Source organism: Arvicola amphibius, chromosome 8 (genome assembly GCF_903992535.2).
Source record: "Arvicola amphibius chromosome 8, mArvAmp1.2, whole genome shotgun sequence".
Classification (NCBI taxonomy): domain Eukaryota; kingdom Metazoa; phylum Chordata; class Mammalia; order Rodentia; family Cricetidae; genus Arvicola; species Arvicola amphibius.
The window spans coordinates 78,385,351-78,412,328 of NC_052054.1; the positions used below are offsets into that span (position 1 = coordinate 78,385,351).

Genomic DNA, 26,978 nt, shown 5'->3' on the forward strand with positions numbered 1-26,978 from the left:
CGGACGCGCGTGCGCTGGAGGTAGACACGAAAGACGCCGGAGTTCTCTAGACGCATGCGTAGCCATAAACCCGTATAACCGCGCGAAGGCTGCAGCGGTCTTCTCTTTGCGTTCATTCGGGTGCGAGGTGCTCTCTGAAGCCCTTCTTGCTTCTGAAACAGTATCCAGTACCTCCTCACTATTAAGTTCTTGGTCTGTGATGTCACCCTGTTCGCTGGGGAGGCGAATGGCTCATGCACCTGGCGCGATTGCCGTGGCACTCTGAAGTCTCCGGGCCCCGGATAGTGGCTACTTAACAAGCGCCCCGTGTTTAACATAGATTCCTTACACTTAGGCGCGATGCGCAGGCATGTGTCATGTGGGCAGGTGCCCTGAGTGCATTCACATTGGTACACCCGGGAACCCAGACGTGTGCACCTCGCGGACACCTTCGCATGCATGCTGGAGCTGTCACTTAAGTGACGTGTATGTGCCACGAGTAAACAGGCCTACGCGCTACTTAGCCAGCTTTGTGCAGATGTGCAACATCTTGACTCCAAATCTTCAAGTACCTAGCGGAGGTCCTACTGTAACTTGTGACTCCTCCCAGAATAGGAGAGAGTTGGGGAAAGGATGCTGGGTCAGCCTCAGGTTGCAATTAAGATCTTTTGCATTTTATTTACATAGTGCCCTTCTGGGGGTAAAGGGGAGTCCCAGGAGTCCCTAGGCAATCAGGCTCTTAGAACCCTGGGGACAGGGGTGGAGCCCTCAGCACAGCCTTGCAGCTGGGGCAGGAAGCGAGAGTGGGGAGGGGGAAGGCCACAGCCCGCAGAGTCAAGGCGGGCCCCGGACTTGTGGAGACAGAGGGTAATACTAAAGCTCGAGCCTTGAGGCCCTGCTGGCCCCTGGGCACCAGCCCAGCCGCGGCCTCCAGGGATGGCACTTGTAGATGCCGACATCTTTAATAAGGACCCCCGGGAACACTATGATCTATTGCAGCGACTGGGTGGTGGAACCTATGGAGAAGTCTTCAAGGTGAGAAAGCCCTTCTGCCTCCTTCATTGTCAAACCTAGGATAGTTGGGGTGAGGCCGACAAACGGCAGGGCAAGAGGAAGCCAGGCCTTGGGTTTGGCTCAGAGATGCTGAGGGTGGCAAGCTATGGAGCCTGCTTGACGGCCAACTTCCCCTTTACAAGGCTCGTGACAAGGTGTCTAAGGACCTGGTGGCTTTGAAGATGGTGAAGATGGAGCCTGGTGAGAGAGTCCTCAGAAACTCCTTCCCCACCCTTACCTATCCTTACCTCTTAGGACAGGGATCATGTGTCCATAAGGCAGTGTTCATAGCCACTGTTCTCTCCTGCCCTCCTCACAGATGACGATGTGTCCACCCTTCAGAAGGAGATTCTCATGCTGAAAACTTGCCGGCATGCCAACATCGTGGCTTACCACGGCAGTTACCTCTGGTGATGTCTTAGCCCATCCCCCAGCCTCTCATTTCTGATCAAGCATCCTTAACCAGGTCCTCAGTCCTAACCTACCATTTGTGATCCAGATAACCTAACTTGACCTCCGACCTGAGGACCCCTGCTTTTAACTGGGGCATCCCAGTCTGATTCCCAGTCTGAAATTCCATCTTTTCTTACTGAATACTCCTTAATCTAGGGACCAATCAAATATCAGTCCGCTCCCTGCATCGCCCATATCACCCTGCTTCCTTAATATGAACCCCAAATTCTTTGGCCCCTAAGATTATGTCTCAGTTGCCCTGCTGATGACATCAATTCCTCAGACCTTGTGCTCTGGGCCTCTTTATCCTGTCTACCTCTCCGTGAACTCTCTGCCCTGTCCTCTAAGTCAGCCTGGGATGGCAGAGGGGTGCCCTATGATTGGAACCCAAAGACCTAAGTTCTAGTCACATTGCTCCAGTGTGTGCATTTCCTGGCCCATCCTCAACCTCCTTTCTTGTGGGAAGGAACGAACAGGACACTCTGGTGGGCAAAGGAAGTAAGATAGCCTCAAGCTCCTCCCCCAGCCTCTTCTAGAAGTCACCATCATTGTTATCCCTGCTCTCTTGACCCCCTGTAGGCTGCAGAAGCTCTGGATCTGCATGGAATTCTGTGGGGCTGGTTCTCTCCAGGACATCTACCAAGGTTAGAGGAAGGACAAGGGGACCCAACCCCTCCCCCCAACCTCCAATCCACCCTTCTGCTCCCTTTGAGCTTGTATTCTGGGAAGTGCCTTTGTGGTCCACACTTCATGTCCAGCATGAGTCCCTCCCCTGGGCCCAGCTGGACGATGATGGGAACCCTGTGATGACCCAGCCCTCTAGCACTGTGGGTCTTGCCTTTCTTTCCCCAGGCAATAATCCCCTCTGCTTCCATGTCTTTTTCTTTGTTTTGGTATCTATATTTTCTTGCCAAAACATATTCTTGGGTTAGGGCATTTCTGCATTTTCTTTCTTTTCTTCTTTTATTTCAGCATTTGTTATTATTGTTATTATTTTGGAGATGAGGGTCTCACTATGTAGTCCTGTCTTGCCAAGAACTCACTCTGTAGACCAGGCTGGCCTCCAACTCACAGAGCTCTGCCTGCCTCTGCCTCCCTAGTGCTGAGATTCAAGGCATGTGCTACCTGGCCTGGTTCTACATTTTCCTTTCTTTTCTTTTCTTTTCTTGGTTTTTTGAGACAGGGTTTCTTTGTAAAACAGTTCTGGCTATCCTGGAACTCACTTTGAAGACTAGGCTGGCCTCAGACTCACTGAGATCTGCTTGCCTCTGCCTCCCAAGTGCTGGGATTAAAGGTGTGTGCCACCACCACCACCCAGCCTGTTTCTACATCTTCTAACTCAGAATAATTGCTCAGATTTTTGGGCAGTCAGTCAATGAATTTCTAGATCTAGCCTGCAGCTTGACTTTGGGGAACTTTGAGAGCAGGAGTTGGATAGGCCTTTCATCCCTCGCTCTCTCTTCTCTCTCTTCCTCTCTTACACACACACAACACGCACACACACACATGCACACACACACACACACTTACTTTTTTTTTTTTTATTTTTCGAGACAGGGTTTCCCTGTAGTTTCTAGAGTCTGTCCTGGAACTAGCTCTTGTAGACCAGGCTGGCCTTGAACTCAGAGATCCGCCTGCCTCTGCCTCCCGAGTGCTGGGATTAAAAGCATGTGCCACCACCGCCCAGCACACACTTACTTTTTTTGCCATAGTGTGTTTTGAACCTAGAGTCCTATGTTTGCTAGACAGCACTCTGAGCTATATCCCCAACCCTTTTTTCTTTTAAATTAATTTATCTATTCTTTGAGAATTTTATATATATATATATATATATATATATATATATATATATATATACAATGTATTTTTATCACACACCTTCAACTTCTAGACATTCTCCCAACACTCTGTTTCTCTGGTTTTTTATTATTATTTTGAGACAGAATCTCAGTGAGTTGCCAGGTTGGTCTTGAACTTGTGATCTCAGTACCTCAGCCTCTTGAGTAGCTAGGACTACTGGTCTGTGCAGCCAGGCCCTACACCTCAGCCCTCTCTGAAGTTCTGGTGTTCACCTCTGACTCATTGTCTCTCTCACTCCCTCTAGCCCACCTGAAATGTCCAAAAAGGGGAAACTTTATTAAAGGTCCTCAGACATCGAACTCGGTGGTAGAATGCTTGCCTGGCAGGTTGGATCAAGGTCCCAGGTTTTGTCTGGGGACCCCAGAATCTCCCCCAGAATGGGAAACGGCAGCCCATAGACAGGAGTGATTCACCCAGCCATTACGCAGGACCTGCCTTCTGCCGCCACCCTCTGCCATCTTTCTTCCACTGTCCCTTCCCCAGTCCTGCTTGTCTCCCTTGCCTCCTTGCTCCAACCCTTGGGCTTTGTCTCTGCATCACTGCCTTTATTCATCTTGCCTGCCCTCACGTCACCCCTTCCTAGACTCCCAGGATACCACTGTCCTCATGGGGGAGGCTGCTCGCCCACGTCGCCCTGGCCATTGCTCTCTGTCCCCTGCCCTTGTTCTTCTTCCCACATCCCTGCTCCTGCTTCTCAGGGTAGCCTCGTGGGCCAGCATGAGTAAGATGCCGTAGCCCTTCCCACACACATTTCCTGTTGTTGGTTCTGGTTCTGTTAACATCTTATGTCATAAATTTTTCCTTAATCTTATTTATTATTATTTATTAGTTTTTGAAATAACAGACAAGCGCTCCAGACTGAGCTATTCCTCCAGCTGTAATTACCATCCTATATTTTATTTCTCTTAGCGTGTTCTCTCCACGAGAGTAGGGATTTTATCTTTTGTGTGTGTTTGTGCGTGCATGTACTAGTAATGGAACCCAGGGATTTTCTCGTGCTAGGCAAGGACTTTACTGCCGAGCCACACCCCCAGCCCCTTACTGGAGGATTCTAGGAAGGGGCTCTATCACTGAGCCACATCCTAGCCCCTCACTGGGGGATACTATGCAGGTGCTCTACCACTGAGTCACACACCCTCGTCCTTTTGGGATGATTATCTTGCTTGTAACAGAGTAGGACTGTTGTAATTATTGCCGAATGACTATCCTGTCTTCCTCTGGACTAGAACATGCAGATATAGTCCAGAGGAAGACTGTCTCTCTCCCCCTCCACATGCACATGTTCTTGGTTGTTTGGGAAACAGGTCTCTCTATTTGTTTGATATTTGTTTTGTTTTTGTTGTTGTGATTTGGTTTTTCGAGACAGGGTTTCTCTGTGTAATATCCCTGGCTGTCCTAGAACTTGCTCTGTAGACCAGGCTGGCCTAGAACTCACAGAGATCTGCTTGCCTCTGCCTCCGAGTGCTGGGATTAAAGGCTTGTGCTGCTACTACCCAGCTAGCATTGATATTTGTATATAGCCCAGGCTAACCTCAAACTCAGGGCAACCCTCCTGCATCAGCCTTCCAAGTAATAGAATTACAGTCAGTAGTAACCATGCTTGGCTCACCATCTTCCAGTCAGCCATGACCCTTCACCTCCCCTTCCAGTTGTCCCATCTAAGGTCCCCTTCTCTTTGTGCATCCTGTCTGATGGCATGGGTGGAGGAAGGCTAGGGAACTCAGAGAGCCAGGGTTCCTGGTCCTCTCCCAACAACTGGGATGACTTTTTACAGTGACTGGCTCTCTCTCCGAGCTCCAGATCAGCTATGTGTGCCGGGAAGTGCTCCAGGTGAGAAGGGGCCGGGGGCTCCCAAGGTGAGCAGGGCCCTGCACAGGCAAAAGGGGCTCGCTGGTCTATTGTTCCCATCTCTCCCCAGGGTCTGGCCTACCTGCACTCACAGAAGAAGATACACCGAGACATCAAGGTAGACTGGGGACTAGGGTGTCACTGAGGGTGGGTCATGGGGGCGCCCAGGGCTCGTGGTAGTTTTAAGCTTTAGAGTGGAGTCACAGGTGTGGGAAGGATGTTCTCTGACAGCTTCTGATCCCTCCTCTGGTCCCCAGGGAGCCAACATCCTCATCAATGACTCCGGGGAGGTCAAGCTGGGTGAGTGGACTCGAGGGGTACACAGGGAGCTGATGGAGGTTGGGGAGGGATGGACTAGATACATACTATTTCTATCTCTGCCTCCAGCTGACTTTGGGATCTCAGCCCAGATTGGGGCAACCTTGGCCCGACGCCTCTCTTTCATTGGGACACCATACTGGTGAGGGGTGCTGGGTCAACAGCTGGGGTGGGAACAGTGGCATTTCCCATTTTGGCTCCCTAGGATGTCCTTGGCTCTGCCTTCTCCTACTAAACACCCTTCCGCTCTCTTAGACTACCTTTTGAATTTTCTATTTATCTGTATCTCTTTCTGGCCCTTTCTGCCTGTTTCTCTTAGCATTTAGGATTTCAGTGGTGTTGGTTGTGGGGTGTGTGTGTGTGTGTGTGTGTTGTTTGTTGACACAAGTTCCCCCCTAGCTCAGGCTGGCCTTGAACTTCTGATTCTCCAGGCTCCAGTTCCTACCTTTTTAGGATTACCACCACCACACCCAGCTTGGCTTGGTTTTTTACCTTGATCCCTATGTCTCCACAAGTCTGTTTACTTCTGTGTTTTCTCAGCCTGTAGCTCTCTCTTTCTCTTGTTTCTGTCTCTCTAGATTGTAGATCTCTTTGATTTTAATTTGTCTTATGGACTGCAGCTAGGTTTCAATACCATCACTTTATCACCAGGCCACACTCCCAGCCTCCCTCTCTCCTCTGTAGCCCAGGCTGTCCTGGCACTCACGGCAGCTTTCCTGCTTTAGCCTCCAGGGTACTAGCAGATCCCAAGCGTCCCCACGCTCCCCTTTTCCTCCTCCTTTGGCCACTTTGTCTCGATGTCCCTGTCCCCTGGCTCTGTGCCCCCATTTCCCCTCACCCTACCTCTCTCCTGTCCCTGGGCCACTCCTTGCTCTCTGAGGGTCTCTGCCTGCAGGATGGCACCAGAGGTGGCAGCTGTGGCCCTGAAGGGTGGATACAATGAACTGTGCGACATCTGGTCTCTTGGCATCACGGCCATTGAACTGGCTGAGCTTCAGCCACCTCTCTTTGATGTGCACCCTCTCAGGTAAAGGCTGGGGTGGTGGGTGCCCTTGGGCACAAGACCGTGCTGAGGCCTGACCCTGCAACTATCCTTAGGCCTGTGTCCTCACCTCAGATCAGATGCCTCTAGGGAGACCCCTGTGGCTCCCTGAGCACAGGAACCTTATCCCAGATTTCCACAGCAAGACCTCCAGTTCAGTGGTCCTCACCTTTTTGTGGGAGCAGGGTGTTTAGAGACATTGTTGCTCGTGTAGCCTCCAATTTTCTATGTAGCTGAGGATAGCCTACATTGCAGATCCTCTTGCCCCAGCCTCTCACAGGTCTGTGAATTTCTATCATCTTTTATTTATTTGTTGTTGAGACAGGGACTCCCAATCTTCCTATGTAGCCCAGGCTGGCCTTGGATTCTGATCCTCCTGCCTTAGCCTCCCAGCTGCTGGCACTGCAGGTGTGGCCCTCCATGCCCAGCCTATAGACATCCCCACCTGGAGACTCATTCTGGATGGGCTGAAGCTTCCAATTTTCTAGAACATCATGAACAATTTCTCTTAGAAGTGACTTCACAGCCAGGCATGGCCACCCTGTGATGCCAGCATTAAGGCAGCTGAGGCAGGAGGTCATGAGTTTGAGGCTAGCCTGAGCTACGTAACAAAATCCTATCTAAAATCACCAATAAAATGTGGCCATATTGAAATTAAAACCAGAACTGTATTTTTTCTTTTTTCTTTTTCTTTCTTTGTTTTTGTTTTTGTTTTTTCGAGACAAGGTTTCTCTGTAGCTTTGGAGCCTGTCCTGGAACTAGCTCTTGTAGACCAGGCTGGCCTCAAACTTCCAGAGATCCGCCTGCCTCTGTCTCCTGAGTGCTGGGATTAAAGGCGTGCGCCACCACCGCCCGGCTTGTATTTCCTTCTTGTGTGTGCCCATGTCTGTAAGCATGCGCGTGGAGGCCAAAGGACAGCCTCTGCCTTGTTCTTCGGGCACCGCCCACTCTGTTGGTTTGTCCCAACGAGGTCTCTTATGGGCCTGGCACTGGAAGATTCGGCTAGCCTGGCCCCAGCCACAGAGCTCCACCTGTCTACCTCCCAGAACTGGGGTTATATGATCACCATCACACCCAGTTTATTTGTTTACACACATCTGGAGGTCAAAGGGCAATTCATTTGCTACTTCCACTCTGTGTGTCCTGGAACTTGAACTCAGGTCATCAGGCTTGGCAGCAAGGACTTTCAGTTTTTCAAAATAATTTTAAATTTTTAATTTTTGTGTATTTGAGTGTGTGTGTGCACACATGTGCACTCTCCTGTGGGTGTGCAGAGGCCAGAGAAGGGTGTCGGGTGTCCTGCTCTCTCTGATCTTGGAGCTAGGCTGGTGGACAGCAAGCACAAGGGACCCTTCTGTCTCCCCCCCACACACTAGAGACACAAGCATGCCCTACTTCTTACAGAGGACCTGGGGATTTGAACTCAGATCCTGAGACTTGCGTAGCAAGTGCTCTTACCATCTGAGTCACCTCCCCTGTTTTATTTCCATCTGGGAACTTCTGAAGCCATGAGATCTGTCTCGTCCCATGGATCTGAAGCCCTGTTCTTCCCTACTGCTCTAGGGTTCTCTTCCTCATGACAAAGAGCGGCTACCAGCCTCCTCGGCTAAAAGAAAAAGGCAAATGGTAAGGGAAGTGAGCTGAGGGAGGGCAGAGGAGGAGTAGATGGAATGAGGAGAAGAGCTCTGAGCCCCTCACCCCAGATCTGCCTTCTTCCTCCCAAGGTCGTCTGCTTTCCACAACTTTGTCAAAGTCACCCTCACTAAGAACCCCAAGAAACGCCCTGGTGCTGCCAAGATGCTCAGTGTAAGCCAGCCTCCCACAGGGACTCCTATCTCCTCCTCAACCCAGGACTATCCAAGTCTCCCATGGCTCACACAAGCACATAGAGCCCTGGAGGCCCCTTCAAAATCCCATCCCTCAGCATTTCCCAGGACTCTACCAACAGGACCCTTCAAACTGTTCCAGAAGACCCAGGCCTGGGGGCACAAGCCTGCAGTCTCGGCACTAAGAAGGTAGAGGTAGGAGGATCAGAAATTCAAGGCCATCTTTGGTTAGTAGAGAGTTTGAGGCTATCCTGGGTTATATGAGATCCTGTCTCAAAAGATAAAACTCAAACCAAATTAATACCCAGATATCTCTTTTCTGTTTGATTGTTGTTGTTGTTGGTGGTGGTGGTGATGGTGGTGGTGGTGGTGGTGTGTGTGTATGTGTGCCTTTTTCTTTTGTTTTCATTTATTTGTTTTGTTATGGTCTCATGTAGCCCAGGATAGCCTCAAACTTGCTATACAACCAAGACTGACCTTGGACTCCTGGTCCTCCAGCCTCCACCTCCCAAGGTCTGGGCCTACAAGGCATAGCCGCCATGTCTGGCTTTACCCCAGATCTCTCCAAGTTCTCCTGAGTTGCTGAAATATGTCAAGTCCCAAAGACCTCCAGACTTTTGCCTGGTCACTTCTAGGATATCCTGGAATTCCCCTCTCCCCTTCTGGGAACCCTAAATTCTTCTAACCTTTCAAGACTTCTCAGCATCTCTGGTCCCCTGAGGCTCCTAGCTTCCCTTTCCTTCTTCCTCAGCTGGTACCGCCCTCTGAGCAGTCTCTTACAGCAGGCCCACATCCCCACCTCCCCTGTCAGGCCAGCCCTCTGACCCCTGTCCCCTCTTACAGCATCAGCTGGTGTGCCAGCCAGGGCTGAACAGAGGCTTGATCTTGGATCTTCTTGACAAAATGAAGAATCCCGGGAAGGGGCCGCCTATTGGTGAGATTGACGACGAGGAGCCTGAGGTGAGGGCCTTGGTAGATGCGGCCGACCGGCCGTGGGGACCAGAGGGCCTTTGCACGGGTTGCTCCTCCCACTGGGGAGCCCTCAGGAAGCCTGTAGGAGAAGGAAGATGGCACGAGGAAGGGAAGCCTGGCAGGGCTGGATACAAACGTTTACAAGAGAGAGGATGGCGGTAGAGCGCCCGAGACCTTGGGCCCTGACACAGCTACCTTTCTATCCAGCCACCCCCTGCCATCCCTCGGCGGATCAGATCTACCCACCGGGCCAGCTCACTGGGGGTCCCAGACACAGACTGCTGTCGTGAGTAGAGAACCCTACAATTTGGGACCACTGAGCCCACTGGCTGACCATTAGGGGCTCAAATTCCAAGACACTTTTGGCCCTGTAACCTTCAAACTGACACAGAGTCTCCTCCGCTCAGTCCCATGAGACCTCCCAGCTCTACCCCAAAGATACGTTGAGAATCTATGTAAAGGCATGGTAGTGCACACCTCAAATCCCAGCCCTGTGAGTTCAAGCTGCCTGGTCTACATGGTGAGTTCCAGGCCAGGGCTACACAATGGGACCTTATCCCAAAACAAAACAACGACAAGAAAAAAAGAACCAAAAAACAAAAAATGAAAGAAAAGAAAAAAGCCAGAACAAAACAAAAAAATACCCAAAGATCAAAAACAAAACATAAAACAAAACAAACAAACAAACAACAACAACAAAAACCAAAAACAAAGGCTAAACAGGCTGGGGCTGTATCTTAATTGGTAGAGTACTTGCCTTACACCCACAAGGTCCTGGGTCCAGCTCCAGCATTGACTAGACTTGGTATGATGAAATTTAGCTGTGCTTCCTTGGGAAGTGGAGGCAGGAGGATCAGAACTTCCTGGACATCCTTGACTGTGTAATGAGTTAGAGGCCATGAGATCTTGTCTTAAAAATAAGTAGGGGGGCCAGTGAGATGGCTCAGTGGATGGAGGTGCTCACGGCTAGGCCTGATGACCCGAACCCACATGTGGAAGGATGTGCGTGCCTCTTGCTCTCACAAAACAAATAAATACATGCATTTTTTCATAAATTAAAAACAACCTATCAGAACCCCTAATACCTAAGTCTGAAAACAAACATCCCGCACCTGCTTTGAGCCCCTCTAGCCCTCTGATGCCACTCTTGGACCCCCAAGTAAGACCCCTGTATCAAGGGCCCCTCCCACAAGGAACAGTAACCGCCCCTAAAGTCCTGGCTCCAGGCCCCCACCCCACCCTGATTCTTTCTCAGCCCATCTCCCTGCCCCACCCCCACTTATTTGTCTCACCCCCATTTCTCAGGGCGGCACATGGAGTTCCAGAGGCTCAGAGGAGTGGAAGCCAGACCTCCAGCTGACACTGTGAGACCCTCTATGCTCACCCCAGCTGCGCCCCTCTTCTCCCTTCTGCCCTGAGCCACACTGACTCTTTCCTGGTCTCACAGGTTTGCTTACAGGCCCCTGGAGACTGCAGGAGCACCAGCCCCAGGTCCACGATCCCTCCCCTGGGCTGGAGGGGGGGCCATGGGTTAATTGGGAGCCACCTGAAGCTCATGCCTGTCGTTCTTCAGGAGCCAACTGTCAGAGTCTGATGACGACTATGATGACGTGGACATGTAAGACCCCACGAGCATCACTGCAGCCCCAACCTTTCCTGTCACCCCGTGGCTTGAGCTCTGATGACCTCAGTATAGCTCTTAACCTTCCCCCCTCCTCTCCAATCCCTGGCCCCCAGCCCACTGGACCCTCTGTCTTCACCTTTGACCCCTAGATCTCCCATGCCTTCTTCCCCAAACTCTCACTTCCTACTGTAGATTGACCTTAAACTTTCTCATGTACAAGCTCTCTGTCACTGAGCCACGCCCCAGCCCTCCACTGTGGTATTATTGAGTCTTGAGGAAGGTTGTTTTCTAATTTTCCGAGAAATCGCCACACTGACATCCAAATGGGTTGTACCAGCTTACATTCCCACCAGCAATGCAGAAGTGCTCCCTTTTCCCCACAACCTCTCCAGCATAAGTTGTCATCAGTGTTTTTGATCTTGGCCATTCTTACAGGTGTAAGATGGAATCTCAGAGTTGTTTTGATTTGCATTTCTCTGATGACTAAGGATTTCCTTAAGTGTCTTTCAGCCATTTTAGATTCCTCTGTTGAGAGTCCTCTGTTTAGGTCTGTACTCCATTTTTTTTTTATTGGATTATGTGATCTTTTGGTGTCCAAATTCTTGAGTTCTTTGTATATTTTGGAGATCAGACCTCTGTCTGATGTGGGGTTAGTGAAGATCTTTTCCCATTCTGTAGGCTGTCATTTTGTCTTGTTGACTGTGTCCTTTGCTTTACAGAAGCTTTTCAGTTTCAGGAGGTTCCATTTATTAATTGTTTCTCCCAGTGTCTGTGCTGCTGGGGTTCTATTTAGGAAGTGGTTCCCTGTGCCAATGCGTTCAAGTGTACTTCCCACTTTCTCTTCTATAAGATTCAGTGTAGCTGGCTTTATGTTGAGGTCTTTGATCCATTTGGACTTGAAATATTTTTGTTTTTGTTTTTGTTTCTGAGATAAGGTTTCTCTGTGTAGCCCTAGCTTTCCTGGAATTCACTCTGTAGACCAGGCTGGCTTAGACTGTACAGAGATCCACCTGCCTCTGCCTCCTGAGTGCTGGGATTAAAGTTGTGCACCACCACCCAGCCTTAAAACATATTTTTAAAATTTGTTCTATGCGTATCAGTGTTTTGCCTGTTTTGACACATATACTCCTGGTGCCCATGATGCCATTGGATCCCTGGAACTGGGGTTTCAGGCTGTTGTGAGCTGTTTTTGTGGGAGCTGGGAAACAAACCCAGGTTCTCTGAAAGAATAACAAGTGCTCTTAACCACTGACCTGTCTCCTCAGCCCCTCGTTTTAATTTTTTTTGTTTTTGTTTTGTTTTGTTTTTTGTTTTTTTGAGACAGTATTTCTCTGTAGCTTTGGAGCCTGTCCTGGAACTAGCTCTTGTAGACCAGGTTGGCCTCAAACTCACAGAGATCCGCCTGCCTCTGCCTCCAGAGTGCTGGGATTAAAGGTGTGTGCCACCACCGCCCGACTTTGTTTTAATTTTTAATTAAATAAAAAAATTTTTGAATCTTGTAAGTGGTGGCATTTACCTTTAATGCCAGCACTCAGGAGGCAGGAGGCAGGCCAATCTCTTGAGTTTGAGGCTAGCTTAGTCTACATAGTGAGTTCCAGGACAGCCAGGGTTACTCAGAGAAACCTGTCTCACAAACAAACAAACAAAAAAACAGAAAAAAATTGAGACAGAATCTTACTATGTATCCCCAGCTACATCTTTAGAATAGGCTGGACTCAGACTCATAGATTAAAGGCATGCCGAACTTCTTCTACTTTCGTATTTGATACAGAGTAACATTAGGTTGCCCAGGCTGGAACTAAATTCATTCTGTAGCCCAAGCAATCCTATTGCCTCAGCTTTCTAAGGAACTGGCATTACCTGCCCAACCAGGCCCGCTACTTCTACCTTCTACAACTTTGTATCTGATCTCCAGCCAGTGTTGGCCCTGAGCTGCCCTCAGGCCTGGGCCTGACCCTCCTGTAGCTCACCCACCTCAGACTCGGGTCCGCAGCCTACCCGCCTACCTGCCAACTTAAGCTTGGACCCTACTCTTCTCCCCCATCTCTTGTCATTGCCTCACCCAGCTTCTGTCTGTAGCCCAAGCTGGTCTTGAACTCTCAATCCTCCTGCCTCTGCTTTCTGTGTAGGTGGGATTACAGGCTTGTGACCGGAGACCCAACCTCAAACTAAATCTTGACCCTCAGAAATTTCCCACATCAGGCTTTAAGTCCCAGGCCTCGCCCTGCACCCCAGCAGTCATGTCGAGCCCCCATATTCTCCCTGCCCTGGCTAGGGGACAGTCTCGAGCCTTTTCCCTGTTCACTCCCCACCTTCTGTGCACTGGCATGTGGGGGAGGGGGAGAGGGTGAGGAATGGAGCCGGACCTCATGTCTTCTTGTGGACCACGTAACAGCCCGGAGCTGCTACTGCTGATGTGGCCATGACTGTCAGCCATGGAGTCCTTGGCTCCGGTCACTCCAGGTTACCCCTGCTCCAGCTCCACCATCCCTCAGTCCCAGGCCACCAGCTTGAAACACCCCATCTTGTCCCTTGCACCCATACCTGCTTTTTCTATCTTTGTGTTCCAGCCCTGCCCCAGCAGAGGACGTGCCTCCTCCACTGCCCCCGAAGGTAAGGCCCTGGGGATCCTGAGGTCAAGTCCTGTGGTGCTGGGGTGCTTTCAATGTCTACAGTTTGTCTGGGTGTCATGGCGCACACCTTTAATCCCAGTACTTGGGAGGCAGAGACAAGCAGATCTCTGTGAGTTCAAGCCAGCCTGGTCTACAGAGTAAGTTCCAGAACAGTCAGGGCTACACAGAGAAACCCTGTCTCAAAACACAACAAAGCAAAACAAAGCAAAGTACTTAGAGTTTGAAGTCAGAGATGTCTGAACATTGCAGAAAACTTTAGCCTTTGGGGTACAGGATGGGTGGAGAGAAACACAGCTGAAGCTAGGTGTGGTGCTGCACTCGGGGTGGAGGCAGGATGATCAAGAGGTCAAGATCATCCTTAGGTATGTAACAAGTTGAAGACCAGCCTGGGCTACACAGTGACATAGTGAGACAATGTCCCAAAACAAAAATTTGTTTGTTTAAAGCAAGGCTGGCTGGCTGGGAGCCTGGAGTGAAGGGTCCTGTGGGATCTGTCAGGTAGCTGGCCTAGTGCCCAGCATTAACCCTTTGTGTTCTGGTGTATCTGACGTCCCTTCCCACGAGGACAAGTCAGGATGTCACAGGGCATGCATAGCTATGGCTGACTCTTGGTCCTGGAAGAGGCGGGCATTGGGGTGTGAGGTGTATTTCTTCTGGGACCTCTCACATGCCTACTTCCTCTACACTTGTCTCCATAGCCCAAGTTCCGGTCTCCATCTGATGACGGTTCTGGAGGGGTAGGAGATGACGGACAACTGAGCCCAGGGGTGCTGGTCCGGTGTGCCAGTGGGCCTCCTCCACGTACTCCCCGTCCTGGGCCTCCCCCAGCCACTCGCAACCCCCATCTTACAGCCCACTCAGGTACCAGGCCCTCCCTGGGGAGGAAGATAGGTAGGGTTGGAAGTCTCTCGGCCTGATCTTGCTTAAACCCCTATCAGATCCCTCATTATGGAACCCACCTGCTCCAGAGCCAGGCCAGCCCCCACTCCTACCCCCTAAGAAGGAAAAGATGAGGAGAAAGGTGAGAGCTAGCTACAGGCTCGGGATGGGCTGGGGCGGCCCAGTGGGAGATGGTCCTTCCTCTGTGTCAGACACTGACTATGGGATGTGTGTCTGTGCCTGTGGGTGGGTGGATGCACGGGCCTGTGGGTGGATGCACAAGCGTGTGGGTGGACACTCAGGCATGTGGGTGGATGCCCATGCATGTGGGTGGACACTCAGACATGTGGGTGGATGCTCAGGTATGTGGGTGGACACTCAGGCATGTGGGTGGATGCTCAGGTATGTGGGTGGATGCACATGCATGTGGGTAGACACTCAGGCATGTGGGTGGATGCACAAACATGTGGGTGGATGCTCAGGCATGTGGGTGGACGCACAGGCATGTGGGCGGATGCACAGACGTGTGGGTGAATGCACAGGTGTATGGGCATAGTTTTCTGTCTTGCCAGACAGCTTCCAAATAACCACACAGATACTTATTATTAATTATAAATGCTCAGTCGATAGCTTAGGTTTGTTACTAACTAGCTCTTACAACTTAAATTAACTCATATTTCTTATTGACATTCTACCACATGGCTTGGTACCTTTCTTCAACATGGCATGTTCATTTTATCATCTTGCTTCTCCTCAAGTCAGCTGGCGAGTCTGCCCTTCATCCAAGAGCTCTCTCCCTGTCTGCAAGTCCCACCTAACCTCTTCCTTCCTTGCTTTTGGCCATTTAGCTCTTTATTAAACCAATGAGAACAACTCATCTTCACAGTATACAAAAAGACTATTATTCCACAACACAGGCACGTGGGTGGATGCTCAGGCACATTGGTGGATGCATACATGGAAGCCAGAGGACACCGGGTGACCTGCTCTGTCAACCACCATCTTATTTCTTTGAGACAGTCTCTCACTAAAATTGGAGCTAGGCTGGTTGCAGCAAGCCTCAGGGATCTGCCTGTCTCTGGGAGGAGCGTAGCTATGCCCAGCTTTTTTTTTTTTTTTTTTTTTTTTTTTTTTTTTTTTTTTTGGTTTTTCGAGACAGGGTTTCTCTGTAGCTTTGGAGCCTGTCCTGGAACTAGCTCTTGTAGACCAGGCTGGTCTCGAACTCACAGAGATCCACCTGCCTCTGCCTCCCGAGTGCTGGGATTAAAGGCGTGCGCCGCTGCCCGGCTATGCCCAGCTTTTTAAACTTTTATTCTTCTCTCATATATTAGTTACATCCCGGCTGCAGTTTCCCCTCCCTCCACTCCTCCCAGTTTGCCCCCATCTCCTCTTGGCCCCAGATCAACTCCTTTTCTGTTTCCCTTAAAAAAGAAAAAAAAAAAAAGGAAAAAAAAGAACAAAAGAAAAGAGACAAAGAGCCGGCCTCCCAGGGATAGCCACCAAACATTGTATCCACCAAACAATGTATCCACCAAATATGTATCCGCCTAACAGGATACAATAAGACTAGGCAAAACCCCTCATCTCAAGGCTGCACAAGGCAACCCAGTAGGAGGAAATGTGCCTCAAGCATAGGCAAAAGAATCAGAGACACCCCCACAAGAACACTAAGCTACACAACCATAGGTATATGCAGAGGATCTTGCTCAGACACATACGGGATTTGCGACTGTCGCTTCAGTTTCTGTGAGTCCTGCATATTGATTCTGTGGACTGTGTTCTCATGGTATCCTTGACTCCTTTGGCTCCTACAATCCTTCCTCCCCCTCTTTTTTCAAGGTTCCCCTGGCTCCGCCAGTGTTTGGCTGTGGGTCTCTGCATCTGCTTCCATAGGTTGCTGGATTATGCCTCTCTACTAACAATTGCACGCTCAGCTTTTTAATAAGGGTGCTGGAAATCTGAATATAGAAGTGTAGTTTGGCCTTCCCATCTCTGTGATAAAACTCCGGCCCAAACCAGCTTGGGGAGGAAGGGGTTTGTTTGGTTTCCACTTCCACTTTACAGTCCACCATCCCGAGAAGTCGGGGCAGGAACTGAAGCAGAGCTCAAGGAGGAACACTGCTTTCTGCCTTGCTCCTCAGGGCTTGCTCAGCTTGCTTTTCTACACAGCCCAGGTCACCTGCCCAAGGGTGGCACCATCAAGATGGGCTGGGGCCTCCCACATTAATCGGTAATCAAAAAATGTCCCACAATCGGGTAAAAGCTATTCCTCCAGTTATGGTACCCTCTTTACAAATAACTCTAGTTTGTGTCTAGTTGACAAACACCAAAACCAAACCAACAGCCTGACCAGCACAAGAGAGCTTACCTAGAATTCTGCAGGAGAAGGCTGGGGCCCTAGCTTACCTTATAGAGCCTGTCTAGTTCAACAGTGAGGGGCTGGGGGTGTGGCTCAGAGGAGGCTCAGCTGCTAGTGCAAAGCCTTGCATTCTATCTCCAGGACATGCAAAGATACGAGTTGTGGGGGGGGGGGGGGGGACTTCCCAGGCCAAATGGGTACATAGGAGACTCTGTTTAAAAAAAATGGGAGGAGAGGGACCCCAGAGGTGGCTGTTTTCTGTTCCACAGATGGATAAAGCGAAACGCCATGAGGTAAGCAGCTAACCCAGGGTCACCCATAAAACAAAACATTCTCCTTATCCACAGAGGATCCACTTCAAGACCCCCCCCCCCCCGCGAGCCATGGATGCCTCAAACTGGCTAGTACCCAATCCTGTATTTTCCACCAATATATGTACCTACAAGGGGGGCTCGTTGATAGATACAGTAAGAGGTTTACTGAAGAGTCAGGGTGTGGTGGCACACATCTGTAATACCCAGCACTGCGGAAGCAGAAGCAAGAGGGTCAGGAGTTGAGAGCCAGCCTGGGCTACATAGAGAAGCTAAGGCCAGTCTGGACTACAGAACACCCACATAAAAATAAAGAAAAAGCTAAAACAAAACAATTTTTGTTTTGTTGTTTTTTTTTTTTTTTTTTAAGACAGGGTTTCTCTATGTAGCCCTATCTGTCCTGGAACTCACTCTGTAGACCAGGCTGGCCTTGAACTCAGAGATCTGCCTGCCTATGCCTCCAGAGTGCTGAGATCAAAGGCATGCACCACCACTGCCCAGCAAATTATTTATTTATTTTATGTGCATTGATGTTTTCTCTGCACATATGTCTGGGTGAAGGTATCAGATCCCCTGGAACTGGAGGTACAGACAGTTGTGGGCTGCCATGTGGGTGCTGGGAATTAAACCTGGGTCCTCTAAAAGAGCAGCCAGTGTTCTTAACCACGGAGCCCTCTCTGTAGCCCCAAAATGAAATTTTTATCTTTGAAATCTTTCATGTAATAGTTTTTGGATCATGCCTACACAGATGGGGGGATGGGTTGGGGAGTGTGGGGGTCTCTGAGGATAGGGAGAGTCTGAACCCTGTGCTCAACTTCCTGTTCTCTGTTCATTGCTGCTCTACACACTGACCATGGCCATCCAGGGATGTGCCCTTCTCGTGAAATTATTCAACGGCTGCCCACTCCAGATCCACAGCACAGCTGCCTGGACACATCCCTCTACTAAAGGTGGGCATTCTGGAGGACCAAAAGAGACTAGAGCGAGGGGCCAGCTGGGGTAAGGGACCTGAACGGAAGCACAAAGGGGTACAGGAAGAATAGTTTTATTTTGATTCTACTTATGAGTGATTTTACCTGCAAGTATGCTTGTCTACCACGTGCATGTAGGGTTGGCAGATACCAGGAGAGGGCGCTGTATCCCCGGAACTGGAGATGGAGGTGGTTGTTCACTGACACATGGGTGCTGGTGACTGAATTGCAAGAGCAACAAGCGCTCTTAACCACTGGCCCGCCTCTCCAACCCCAGGAGGATCGTTTTTGTTATTTAGGACTTAGGTTTTTATTTTTAAGATAATGTGAGTTTTTTTGAAATATAATATTATTATTTGAGAATGTAATACAATATATTTTGAGTTTGATCATCTTCGCCCCTCCTCCCAAATCCAGTCCTATTCTCCATCCCTTCCCAACTTACTGTCCTTTTTTTTTTTTTTTAAGTCATGGAGTCTAATTTGTGTTGTCCCTTACTCATGACTGTGCGGCCAGCCACTAGAACGTAGTTAGCCCTTAAAGAAAATTGACTTTTCCTCCCCAAGAAGCCATCAATGGGTGGATACTGTGTCCATGTTTGTGCACATAAGCCCAGGTGTCCACAGAACCCAGAATAGTGTGCAAGAGCCCCTGAACCTGCAGTTGCAGGTGGTTGTGAGCCTCCAGGTATGGGTGCTGGGAACCAATCAAACTCAAATCAAAAGAGGCCCTCAGGGAGTGGTAGGTGCTTAGCTCCGGAGGAAGGGTCTTAATGGAGTGATGTTGGCTAAGTCAGGTCCGGTGCAGATGCTGTGGTTACTGTCAGATCTGGAGATCTCTGAGGGGAAGTGAAAGGATGATGTCACAGATGAACACTAGAGAAGGTGGAGTTTAGAGGCCAGAGGTGTCTGAATAAGACAGTCTAGAGTCAGGGGTACATGATGACTGGGATCAGCTTTGGGGGGGCCACGGGTTTGACTACAGCGGAAGAGGACAGAGTCTGGAGATGACATATGGGGGATAAGGTTGGGGGAGGTCATTATTAAATGACGTAAAAAGCTTGGAATGCAGGTGTGCACCTTTAACCACAGCACTCCTGAGGCTGAGGCAGGAGGATCATCACAGGTCTGAGGCCGGCCAGGGCTGTATGGCAAGAGCCTCCTTAAAAACAAACAGCAGAGCACTGGTAGCCCAGCTCTTAGGAGGCAGAGGCCGGAGGATCAGGAGTTTAAGGTCAACTTTGGTTTCATAGGGAGGTCAAGGGCCAGTCTTGTGACCAGATCTCTTAAAACAAGAGACAGGCTTGGGAGGTGACTCAGCAGTTACAAGCACCAGCTGCTTTTTCAGAGGACCCAGGTTCAGTTCCCAGCTCCCACAGGGTGGATCATAGTCTTTTCTAACTCTAGTTCCAGGGGATCTGCCACCCTCTTCCGGCTTCTGCAGGCATTGCATGCACATGGTACACAAACACACATGTAGACAAACACTCGTACACATAGAATAAAAACAAATAATTTTTTTTTAAATGAGAGACAGGCACCAGGACTAAGCAGTCTCACTGGGTAGAAAATGGCATATTGGGGGTCCAGAGTCAAAGCCAGCCCACAGACAGGCATAGCAGTTGGAGCTGAGCGCTGGGGAAGAAGGGGCAGGGCTTAGAGAGCTGCTGCTGGGGAAGCAAGTGTGCAGCTGGTGTGAAAATTAGAGTTGGAAGAAAGAAATGCCAGGCACTGGCAAGTCACAGAGCGGGGACGTGGGGGCTGCTTAGGGGACTGAGCAGGGTTTCAGTTCAGACTTGAGGAGATACAAACTGGGGATGTCAGTCTGAGGGAGAATTAGTATGAAAGGGTGGGGGTAGGGTAGAGGGCCAGTTTGGGACAAAGATCTGGGAGGTTCTGCTCCCACAATGAGAGATCCCAGCAACCATTTTGTCTGGCCCACTCAGACCAGCACCTGCTCCTGGGTGCAGAGGAAGGCATTTTCATACTGAACCGGAATGATCAGGAGGCCACGCTGGAGATGGTGAGGGATGGGGACAGTGCTGGAAGGGGGGCGGAGTGGCATAGGGCTGACCAGTAATCACAGGAGTCACCCCTATTCTCTGCAGCTCTTCCCTGGCCGGACAACCTGGGTGTATTGCATCAACAACCTCCTCATGTCTCTCTCAGGTCAGCCTGTGGGCTGGGGGAGGGGCAGGGGCCAGGAGCAAAGAATGGGGGGGGTAAGGATGGGGGGGGGTAACGTGTGGATGAGTCTTGAGCTTCACTGAGCCTGAGGTTTAAATCACCACTTTCCTACTGGGTGAGCGGAAGGCACGGGGCTGCTCTCCCTGAGCCTCGGTTTTCATATCTGTACGATCTCAGACTTTTCCGTATCTCGGAAATCTACCCCCTCAAGTTGGTTGTGAGTTCATTTTTTTACAATAAATTCGTCTTTAAATACCTGGCTATCCCGGCCATCTCTGGGTGTAGCTGGTGCATTCTTTAATCGCAGAGCAGAAGAGACAGGGCCGGGGGTCTGAAAGGCAGGACTTACTCCCCCTTCAAGTCTGTAACACAGACTGAAGAAGCTTCAGGACTTCTTGCTGCTTGGTGTTTGGTACCAGGGCAAGTGTATGCTTACAGATGTGCTACCACTGAGCTGTGTGTCCAGCAGCATCCTTCCCTCATGCTTTCTGAGACAGAATTCCCACTAAATATCCCAGGCTAGCCTTGAACTTGGGGTGGTTCTCTGGCCTCAGCCTCCCGAGTCCTGAGATTACAAGCAAGTGCTACCACTCCCGGCATAGGTAGGTTTTTGTTGTTTGTTTGTTTGTTTGTTTTGGAAACTTTGACATATGTACCAGGTGTGGTGGCACCCACCTGTAATTCCAGCACTCAGGATGGAGCCAGGAGGATGGGAGTTCAAGGTCAGTCTAAGCTACGTAGGGTGTCAGAGGCCAGCCTGGACCACATGAGACCCTGTTTTGAGAAACAAACACTAGCAATAAATAAATAAACCCCAGGTGCAATTTCCCAGGCTAGTTAAACTTTCCTCACCTGGCTGCTGCTGTGCTGTGCAGGCAGAGAGCCCGTCCTGCTGCATTGTCTCCCACCCCCCCCAACAGAGCACAGAGAGCCTGTCCTGCTACATTGTCCCCCCTCCCCCAGCAGAGCACCCACTGTGCCTGATCACACCGGTCCCTTCAGACTGGAAGGGTAGTCATGTGTGGGAGGAAAGTGGGATCTCCGGGAAGGGTAGTCATGTGTGGAAGGAAAGTGGGATCTGCGTTCTGGGGCTTTTCAAAGGCCTGGGGCTAGCCAAGGGCTGGGAGACAAGATGGTAAGGGGTCCTAAAACTGCTTCCTCCTCCCCCTCCCATACACACACTGCAGGGAAGACCCCCCACCTATATTCTCATAGCATCCTGGGCCTGCTGGAGAGGAAAGAGATCCGAACAGGAAGCCCCATCGCTCACATTAGCCCCCACCGGTTACTGGCAAGGTACCAGCCCCAAAGGGCACCACTGGCTCCCCCCCCCCTCCGCCTCCTGCTGTCCTTGTGGTCACTCGCACTTCCTTCTTCTTCAGAAAGAACATGGTCTCCACTAAGGTGCAGGATACCAAAGGCTGCCGGGCCTGCTGTGTGGGTGAGAGCCAGGCTCAGGGGGGGCTGGGAGGGTGGGTGGGGTTGGTGCTTGGACATTATCCACTCAGTAAGGCTGGGGCAAGGTGTCCAGGGCCCCAGGGAAAGATGGAGTGCTCCGGGAAGGAGGCTGACCCCGACCCATTCTTGTCTGCTTCCACAGCTGAGAGCGCTAGCTCTGGGGGCCCGTTCCTGTGTGGAGCTCTGGAGACGTCTGTGGTCCTGCTCCAGTGGTACCAGCCGATGAACAAATTCCTGCTTGTTCGGGTAAGGCTGCGGGGCAAGGGTGCTGCACTCTGGACCTGCACCATTCGCACTTACAGAAAGAACTGGGTGAACCCTCTCCCAGCAGGGCCTGCCCATCCTGAGGCATTCTGAAAACTCCGAGGGTCTGGAAAGATGGCTCAGTGGTTAAAAGCACTGGCTGCTCTTCCAAAGGACCTGGTTTAATTCCCAGCACCCACACCGCAGCTAACAACTGTCTGTAACTAACTCCAGTTCCAGGGGATTCTACATCCTCACACAGACATACGTGGAGACAAAACACCAATGCACATAAAATAAAAATAAATAAATCATTAAAAAAAACCCCAAACATTTCTGATCCATAAGACCTGCACCTAGCCGGGCGGTGGTGCACGCCTTTAATTCCAGCACTCGGGAGGCAGAGGCAGGCGGATCTCTGTGAGTTCGAGGCCAGCCTGGTCTACAGAACTAGTTCCAGGACAGGCTCCAAAGCTACAGAGAAACCCTGTCTCGAAAAACAAAGAGAGAGAGAGACAGAGACAGACAGACAGACACACCAGAGAGAGAGAGAGAGAGAGAGAGAGAGAGAGAGAGAGAGAGAGAGAGAGAGGAGAGAGATGCACATTTTGTTTTCCCTGAGAGCCTCCCTGAGCAGCCCTTCTCCCTGTGGCCCGCAGCAGGTGCTGTTCCCGCTGCCCACGCCGCTGCCAGTGTTCGCGTTGCTGACAGCGCCCGGCTCCGAGCTGCCGGCGGTGTGCATCGGCGTGAGCCCAGGGCAAGCGGCGAGGTCGGTGCTTTTCCACACCGTGCGCTTTGGTGCCCTGTCCTGCTGGTTGGACGACTCCAGCACCGGTGAGGGGGTTGTGCCACAGAGACGCGGGGCTGCAGAGGGGATGGGGACTGGAAGTGAGGGAGGGGGCTCCAGAGGAGGGAGGGAAGGACTGAAAGGGAGGGAGGAGCTAAGAGAGGAGGGGCTGCAAGGGAGGGAGGGGCTGCAAGGGAGAGGAAGGACTACTGGAGAAGGCGGGGTTGTAGGGAAGAAAGAGGTTGGCTTGAACGGGGAGAGCTGCAGGATAAAGGACTTTGGGGAAAGGTTGCAGACAAAGGCAGGGATGCTGGAACAAGGTTCAAGCGGCAGCAAAGGGGTGGGGCTGCGAGGAGAGGGCGGGGCTTCAGAAAAGAGGCATGGTTGTGGGAGAGGACTGGACTGTGGGAAGAGGCTGGGTCAAAGGATGGTGGGACTACCGGTTAAGGCAGCCAGCGGGAGAGACAGTTTATTTCTTGTGGAGGGGAGGGTCAGAGTGGCTGGGCTAAGCCTGAGCCACTGAGAAAGAGATGGACCGGGGTCAGATGGATAACAGGGTGGGGCCTGTGTGGCAGGCAGGGACCTGAGGGGCGCTAGTTGAACAGAAGGCCAGGCAGTTAGTTCTTAAGCCCCTGCCTCTCACACAGAGCACAAGGGACCAGTGCAGGTGACCCAAGTTAATGAAGACATGGTGATGGTGTTGATGGACGGTGAGTGCTTTCTCCCTCCCCTTCCTGGTCCTCAGCCCAGGACTGTGTTCAAATCCCTCCCCCCATTTCCTCCCAGGCTCTCTGAAGCTAGTGACCCCAGAGGGGGCCCCAGCTCCCGGGCTTCGCACCCCTGAGATTCCCATGACGGAAGCCGTGGAGGCTGTAGGTATGTGCTGGGAGGAGAGGACCCCGGGGTCAGGGGTGAGAGTTCTGTGACCTGGAGGGTCACAGGCAACTGATTTCTCTCCAGCTATGGTGGGAGACCGGCTCCAGGCCTTCTGGAAGCATGGAGTTCAGGTGTGGGCTCCAGGCTCGGAACAGGTAGGCCCCTTCAGTTCACACCACTGCCTTGCCCTCTCCTCAGTCTTCCCCTCCTTTAAATGGGCTCAGAGAAACCCTGGGTCCCAGAACAGACACTCCCATCGGAAGTGGGAAGTTGGAAGGCTAAAGGTACCTTGCTGGCTTCCCAGGCCCTTTACAGCTGCCTATCAGACAGGGCACTGTGATGCCCCAAGTTAGTGGTCTTGGATGCAGGGCAGCGAAGCCATTTGCTCAAAGTCTCACACAACTTAGCAAGTGGCTGTGGGGTTAGACTTCTCCGTAGGAAGCCATGTGTGTAGAGAGGGGACGCCCTGCAGACACATCCACGCTCCCTCCACAGATGCTGCAGGAGCTGAGAGACCCCACCCTCACCTTCCGTCTGCTCGGCTCCCCCAGGTATGGCTGTGGGAGAGGGACAGAGGAATAGGAGGGGCTGCTGGTGTGGAGTGGAGTTTTCTGCGGCTGGTTCTTCCTTGGCCTAGAGCAGCCTCCCATACTCTATTACTAAGTTCCCTCCTAAGGCTCCGGCCACCGTGATTCTTGGGATTCTTGGGAGCCTTGGCCGACGTCCTGGGGTGGTCCCTTTGTTTACCATTCGCGTTGGGAGTGTGAACTCCCAGGGCTCCTTTCCTGTTGTTGCTGTCAGAGTCCCACCATGTAGCCCCAGCTGTTCTCCATTCTCTCTTCTCTCTTGTTACGCTGGGGGAAGGGCATCTTTGGGAGACCATTCTCTCCTTCTACCATGTGGGTCCCAGGGACTGAACTCAGGTCATTAAGTTTGGTGGCAGGCACCTTCGCTTCCTGAGCCGTCTCACCAGCCCTCTTCAGACTCCTATGAAGCTGAGGACGACCTTGAACTCCAGGTCTTTCTGCCTCAGCCTCCTGGTTTTGGGGATCATAGGCATGTCCCACTATGCTGAGTCACTGTCACAGCCCAGCATTGGAATGGCAGTTTCTGGTGACTACTTTGGGAATGAATTAGAGAATGACTTGACCTCTCTCTTCTTCAGACCTGTTGTGGTGGAGACTCGGCCCTCGGATGACCCCACCGCCCCTAGCAACCTCTACATCCAGGAATGACCATCTGAGAGGGCATGCCATGACTACCGGACCTCTGCAGATTCCTAACAGACACACTAGTGGTCACAACATGCCCTTATCTTATAATAAACATGACTTCAGACTGTTGTCATCTTGCTTTTCTTGGGGGGTGGGATTTTTGGATTCCCAGTCCCCCTAATTTAAATGATCCAACACAACAATGGCTGGGGTGCAGCACAGGCTTTATTGTCTAGTTCAGCATCACCTGTTCCAGCAGCCTGGCCAGGAGCTTGCAGTGGGACTAAGGCACTTGAGGTGGGGAGGGCCAGCTGCAGACCTCAGCTGAGCTGGTCCTCATACTGCTTGCGGAAACAGTCTCCAGCAGGGAAGAAGTCCCAGCACCTTTCTTGGTACATCTTCCAGACATACGACTCCTAGGGTTGAGGGGACAAGAGTCCTTTGGTCATGTCTCCGAGGCTTCTGCTGCCTGCTGACTGTCGTCTCGAAGACTAATTTATTGAGTACACTCAGGGTGGAACTCGAGTACAGCCTGCTGGAATGGCTTTCTTTCAGCCATGTGCCCACTCATCCCTCATTAGCATTCCTTACCTGACCGGTGTGCTCGGTCTCATCCTTATTTATCAAATACATCAGGAAAAACCTGAGGGACAGAGGACCACAGGGGAAGGGTAAGAACCATACTTGCATTGAGGTTTAGTTTTGTTTTCTGGTTCTAAGAATGAAACTCAGAGCCCAGTGCATGCTAGGCAGGGGCTCTACCACTGAACCACACCCCCAGCCCCTCACTGGGGGATTTTGCTTTATCACTGAACCACAATGATGCTTGCCTTCTGATTGGCTAAACACCATGGATACCCACACTCCTTTCCATAACTGGCCCAGGCTCAGTAGCCCTGCCCTGGCTGCTGACAGCCTCCCTCCTGCCCTCTTGATCACCCACCACTTCCCATCCCTACATGTAATTGGCCAGGTTGTGCTCCTCCAGAGTGTGGGTCTCAAATCCATGTGGGGTCGTATCAAAGTAGTCACTGCCTATCCCGCAGATGAAGCACTTGGTCTGAGGACAATGAAGAATGTCAGAGTCAAGCTCCATATGACATCCCTGGTACCCCACAACCCCTCAGAGTCATCCTTGCCCTGATGCACCTCCATGTCCTCCTTCACTTGTTCTTGTTGGTCTCGGAGCTCCCCAAAAGCATCAATAATCAGACCTAGGGTGGCAGAACACAGATCAGGCAGGATACAAGTCAAGACCCTGTACACCTAGCACCTCTGGGCCTTGCCTTTCTTCCATGGGTTCCCTGATCTTACCACACTTCCCAAGCAGAATAGAACCAGGCGGTTACTGAGTACTTCCTACGGGGCAGACACTTCAAAGAAATGCATGGCTTAATCTTCATGGCATCTTAAACACTGCAGCTTTGACTGGTCTGGAGTGTAGACCAGGTTGGCCCCAAACTTATGCAACCCTCCTGCCTCTTACTATGTAGACCAGGTTAGCCTCAAGCTTATGCAGCTCTCCTGCCTCTGCTTCCCAAGAGCTAAGATTACAGTCATGTGACACTGTGCCCGGTTTTAATGCCTCCATTTTTTCAGATGGAGAAACTGAGGCTCAGAGAGACCACCAGCGTGAGGTCTTAGGGTAAGAAGAGGCTAAGCCAGGGAAGTAGCCAGCCCCCAGACACTAGGCATTCCTCACACCCACACACCCAGCCGGCACTGACCCTGAATGATGGCTAGCAGGATGATAATGACGAAGAAGAAAAAGGTGATGTCGAAGACAACCCGGTAGAGTTCATATTCATCACCTGCTGGGTCCTCAATCTCGTCCCCGATGCCTCCGCCAGCCCGGACACCCACATACATGTGGAATAGGTAGCACTGCGGAGGGAGGGGTTCACTCAGAAGACAGCCACCATCAGCTACCAGAAGCCTGGACGAGGCAGACCTGGAGATACAGCAGTGACACACACCACCCTGGCTGGCCCTGTCTCTCACAGTTGGGGAAGTGTCAGGGCTGTCACCGAAGGATGCCTGTGGGCCTTCATGGTTCACCTAGGAGGGGACTTCTGGGCACGTTCAC

The 26,978-nt window shown here is 51.2% G+C and overlaps 2 protein-coding genes across 7 annotated transcripts in view; one reads left to right on the forward strand and one right to left on the reverse strand.

Moving 5' to 3' along the window:
* Nucleotides 1-47: 47 nt before the first annotated feature.
* Map4k1 (mitogen-activated protein kinase kinase kinase kinase 1) lies at nucleotides 48-25,021 on the forward strand. 3 transcript variants are annotated; one of them, XM_038340305.1, is made up of 32 exons: nucleotides 48-1,014; nucleotides 1,176-1,233; nucleotides 1,352-1,442; nucleotides 2,065-2,129; nucleotides 5,120-5,175; nucleotides 5,264-5,311; nucleotides 5,451-5,493; nucleotides 5,581-5,653; nucleotides 6,407-6,538; nucleotides 8,117-8,179; nucleotides 8,278-8,359; nucleotides 9,223-9,339; nucleotides 9,559-9,637; nucleotides 10,657-10,715; nucleotides 10,799-10,842; nucleotides 10,925-10,969; nucleotides 13,546-13,588; nucleotides 14,307-14,469; nucleotides 14,547-14,629; nucleotides 17,116-17,139; nucleotides 18,023-18,107; nucleotides 20,074-20,150; nucleotides 20,236-20,296; nucleotides 21,502-21,610; nucleotides 21,697-21,755; nucleotides 21,915-22,018; nucleotides 22,675-22,849; nucleotides 23,450-23,512; nucleotides 23,589-23,678; nucleotides 23,763-23,833; nucleotides 24,174-24,229; nucleotides 24,844-25,021. In XM_038340305.1, the coding sequence occupies exons 1-32, from the start codon at nucleotides 916-918 to the stop codon at nucleotides 24,911-24,913; spliced, it is 2,487 nt and encodes an 828-aa protein (XP_038196233.1). In that variant the 5' UTR covers nucleotides 48-915; the 3' UTR covers nucleotides 24,914-25,021. The 3 variants fall into 3 exon arrangements, with proteins under 3 accessions (XP_038196233.1, XP_038196234.1, XP_038196236.1); XM_038340306.1 differs by having other exon boundaries at nucleotides 22,678-22,849; XM_038340308.1 differs by lacking the exon at nucleotides 17,116-17,139.
* Nucleotides 25,022-25,099: 78 nt separating this feature from the next.
* Nucleotides 25,100-26,978, reverse strand: part of Ryr1 (ryanodine receptor 1) — a 124,667-nt gene continuing 122,788 nt past the window's right edge. For 3 of the 4 annotated variants that reach the window (XM_038339323.2, XM_038339326.2, XM_038339328.2), the window contains 5 exons: nucleotides 26,620-26,776; nucleotides 26,042-26,106; nucleotides 25,852-25,952; nucleotides 25,484-25,535; nucleotides 25,100-25,308 (listed from right to left, as the gene is read on the reverse strand). In XM_038339323.2, the coding sequence (XP_038195251.1) occupies nucleotides 25,213-25,308; nucleotides 25,484-25,535; nucleotides 25,852-25,952; nucleotides 26,042-26,106; nucleotides 26,620-26,776 (471 nt within the window). In that variant the 3' untranslated portion in view covers nucleotides 25,100-25,212. Of the gene's footprint in view, nucleotides 25,309-25,483; nucleotides 25,536-25,851; nucleotides 25,953-26,041; nucleotides 26,107-26,619; nucleotides 26,844-26,978 lie in introns of those variants that run through there. The other variant, XM_038339325.1, reaches the window with a different exon arrangement.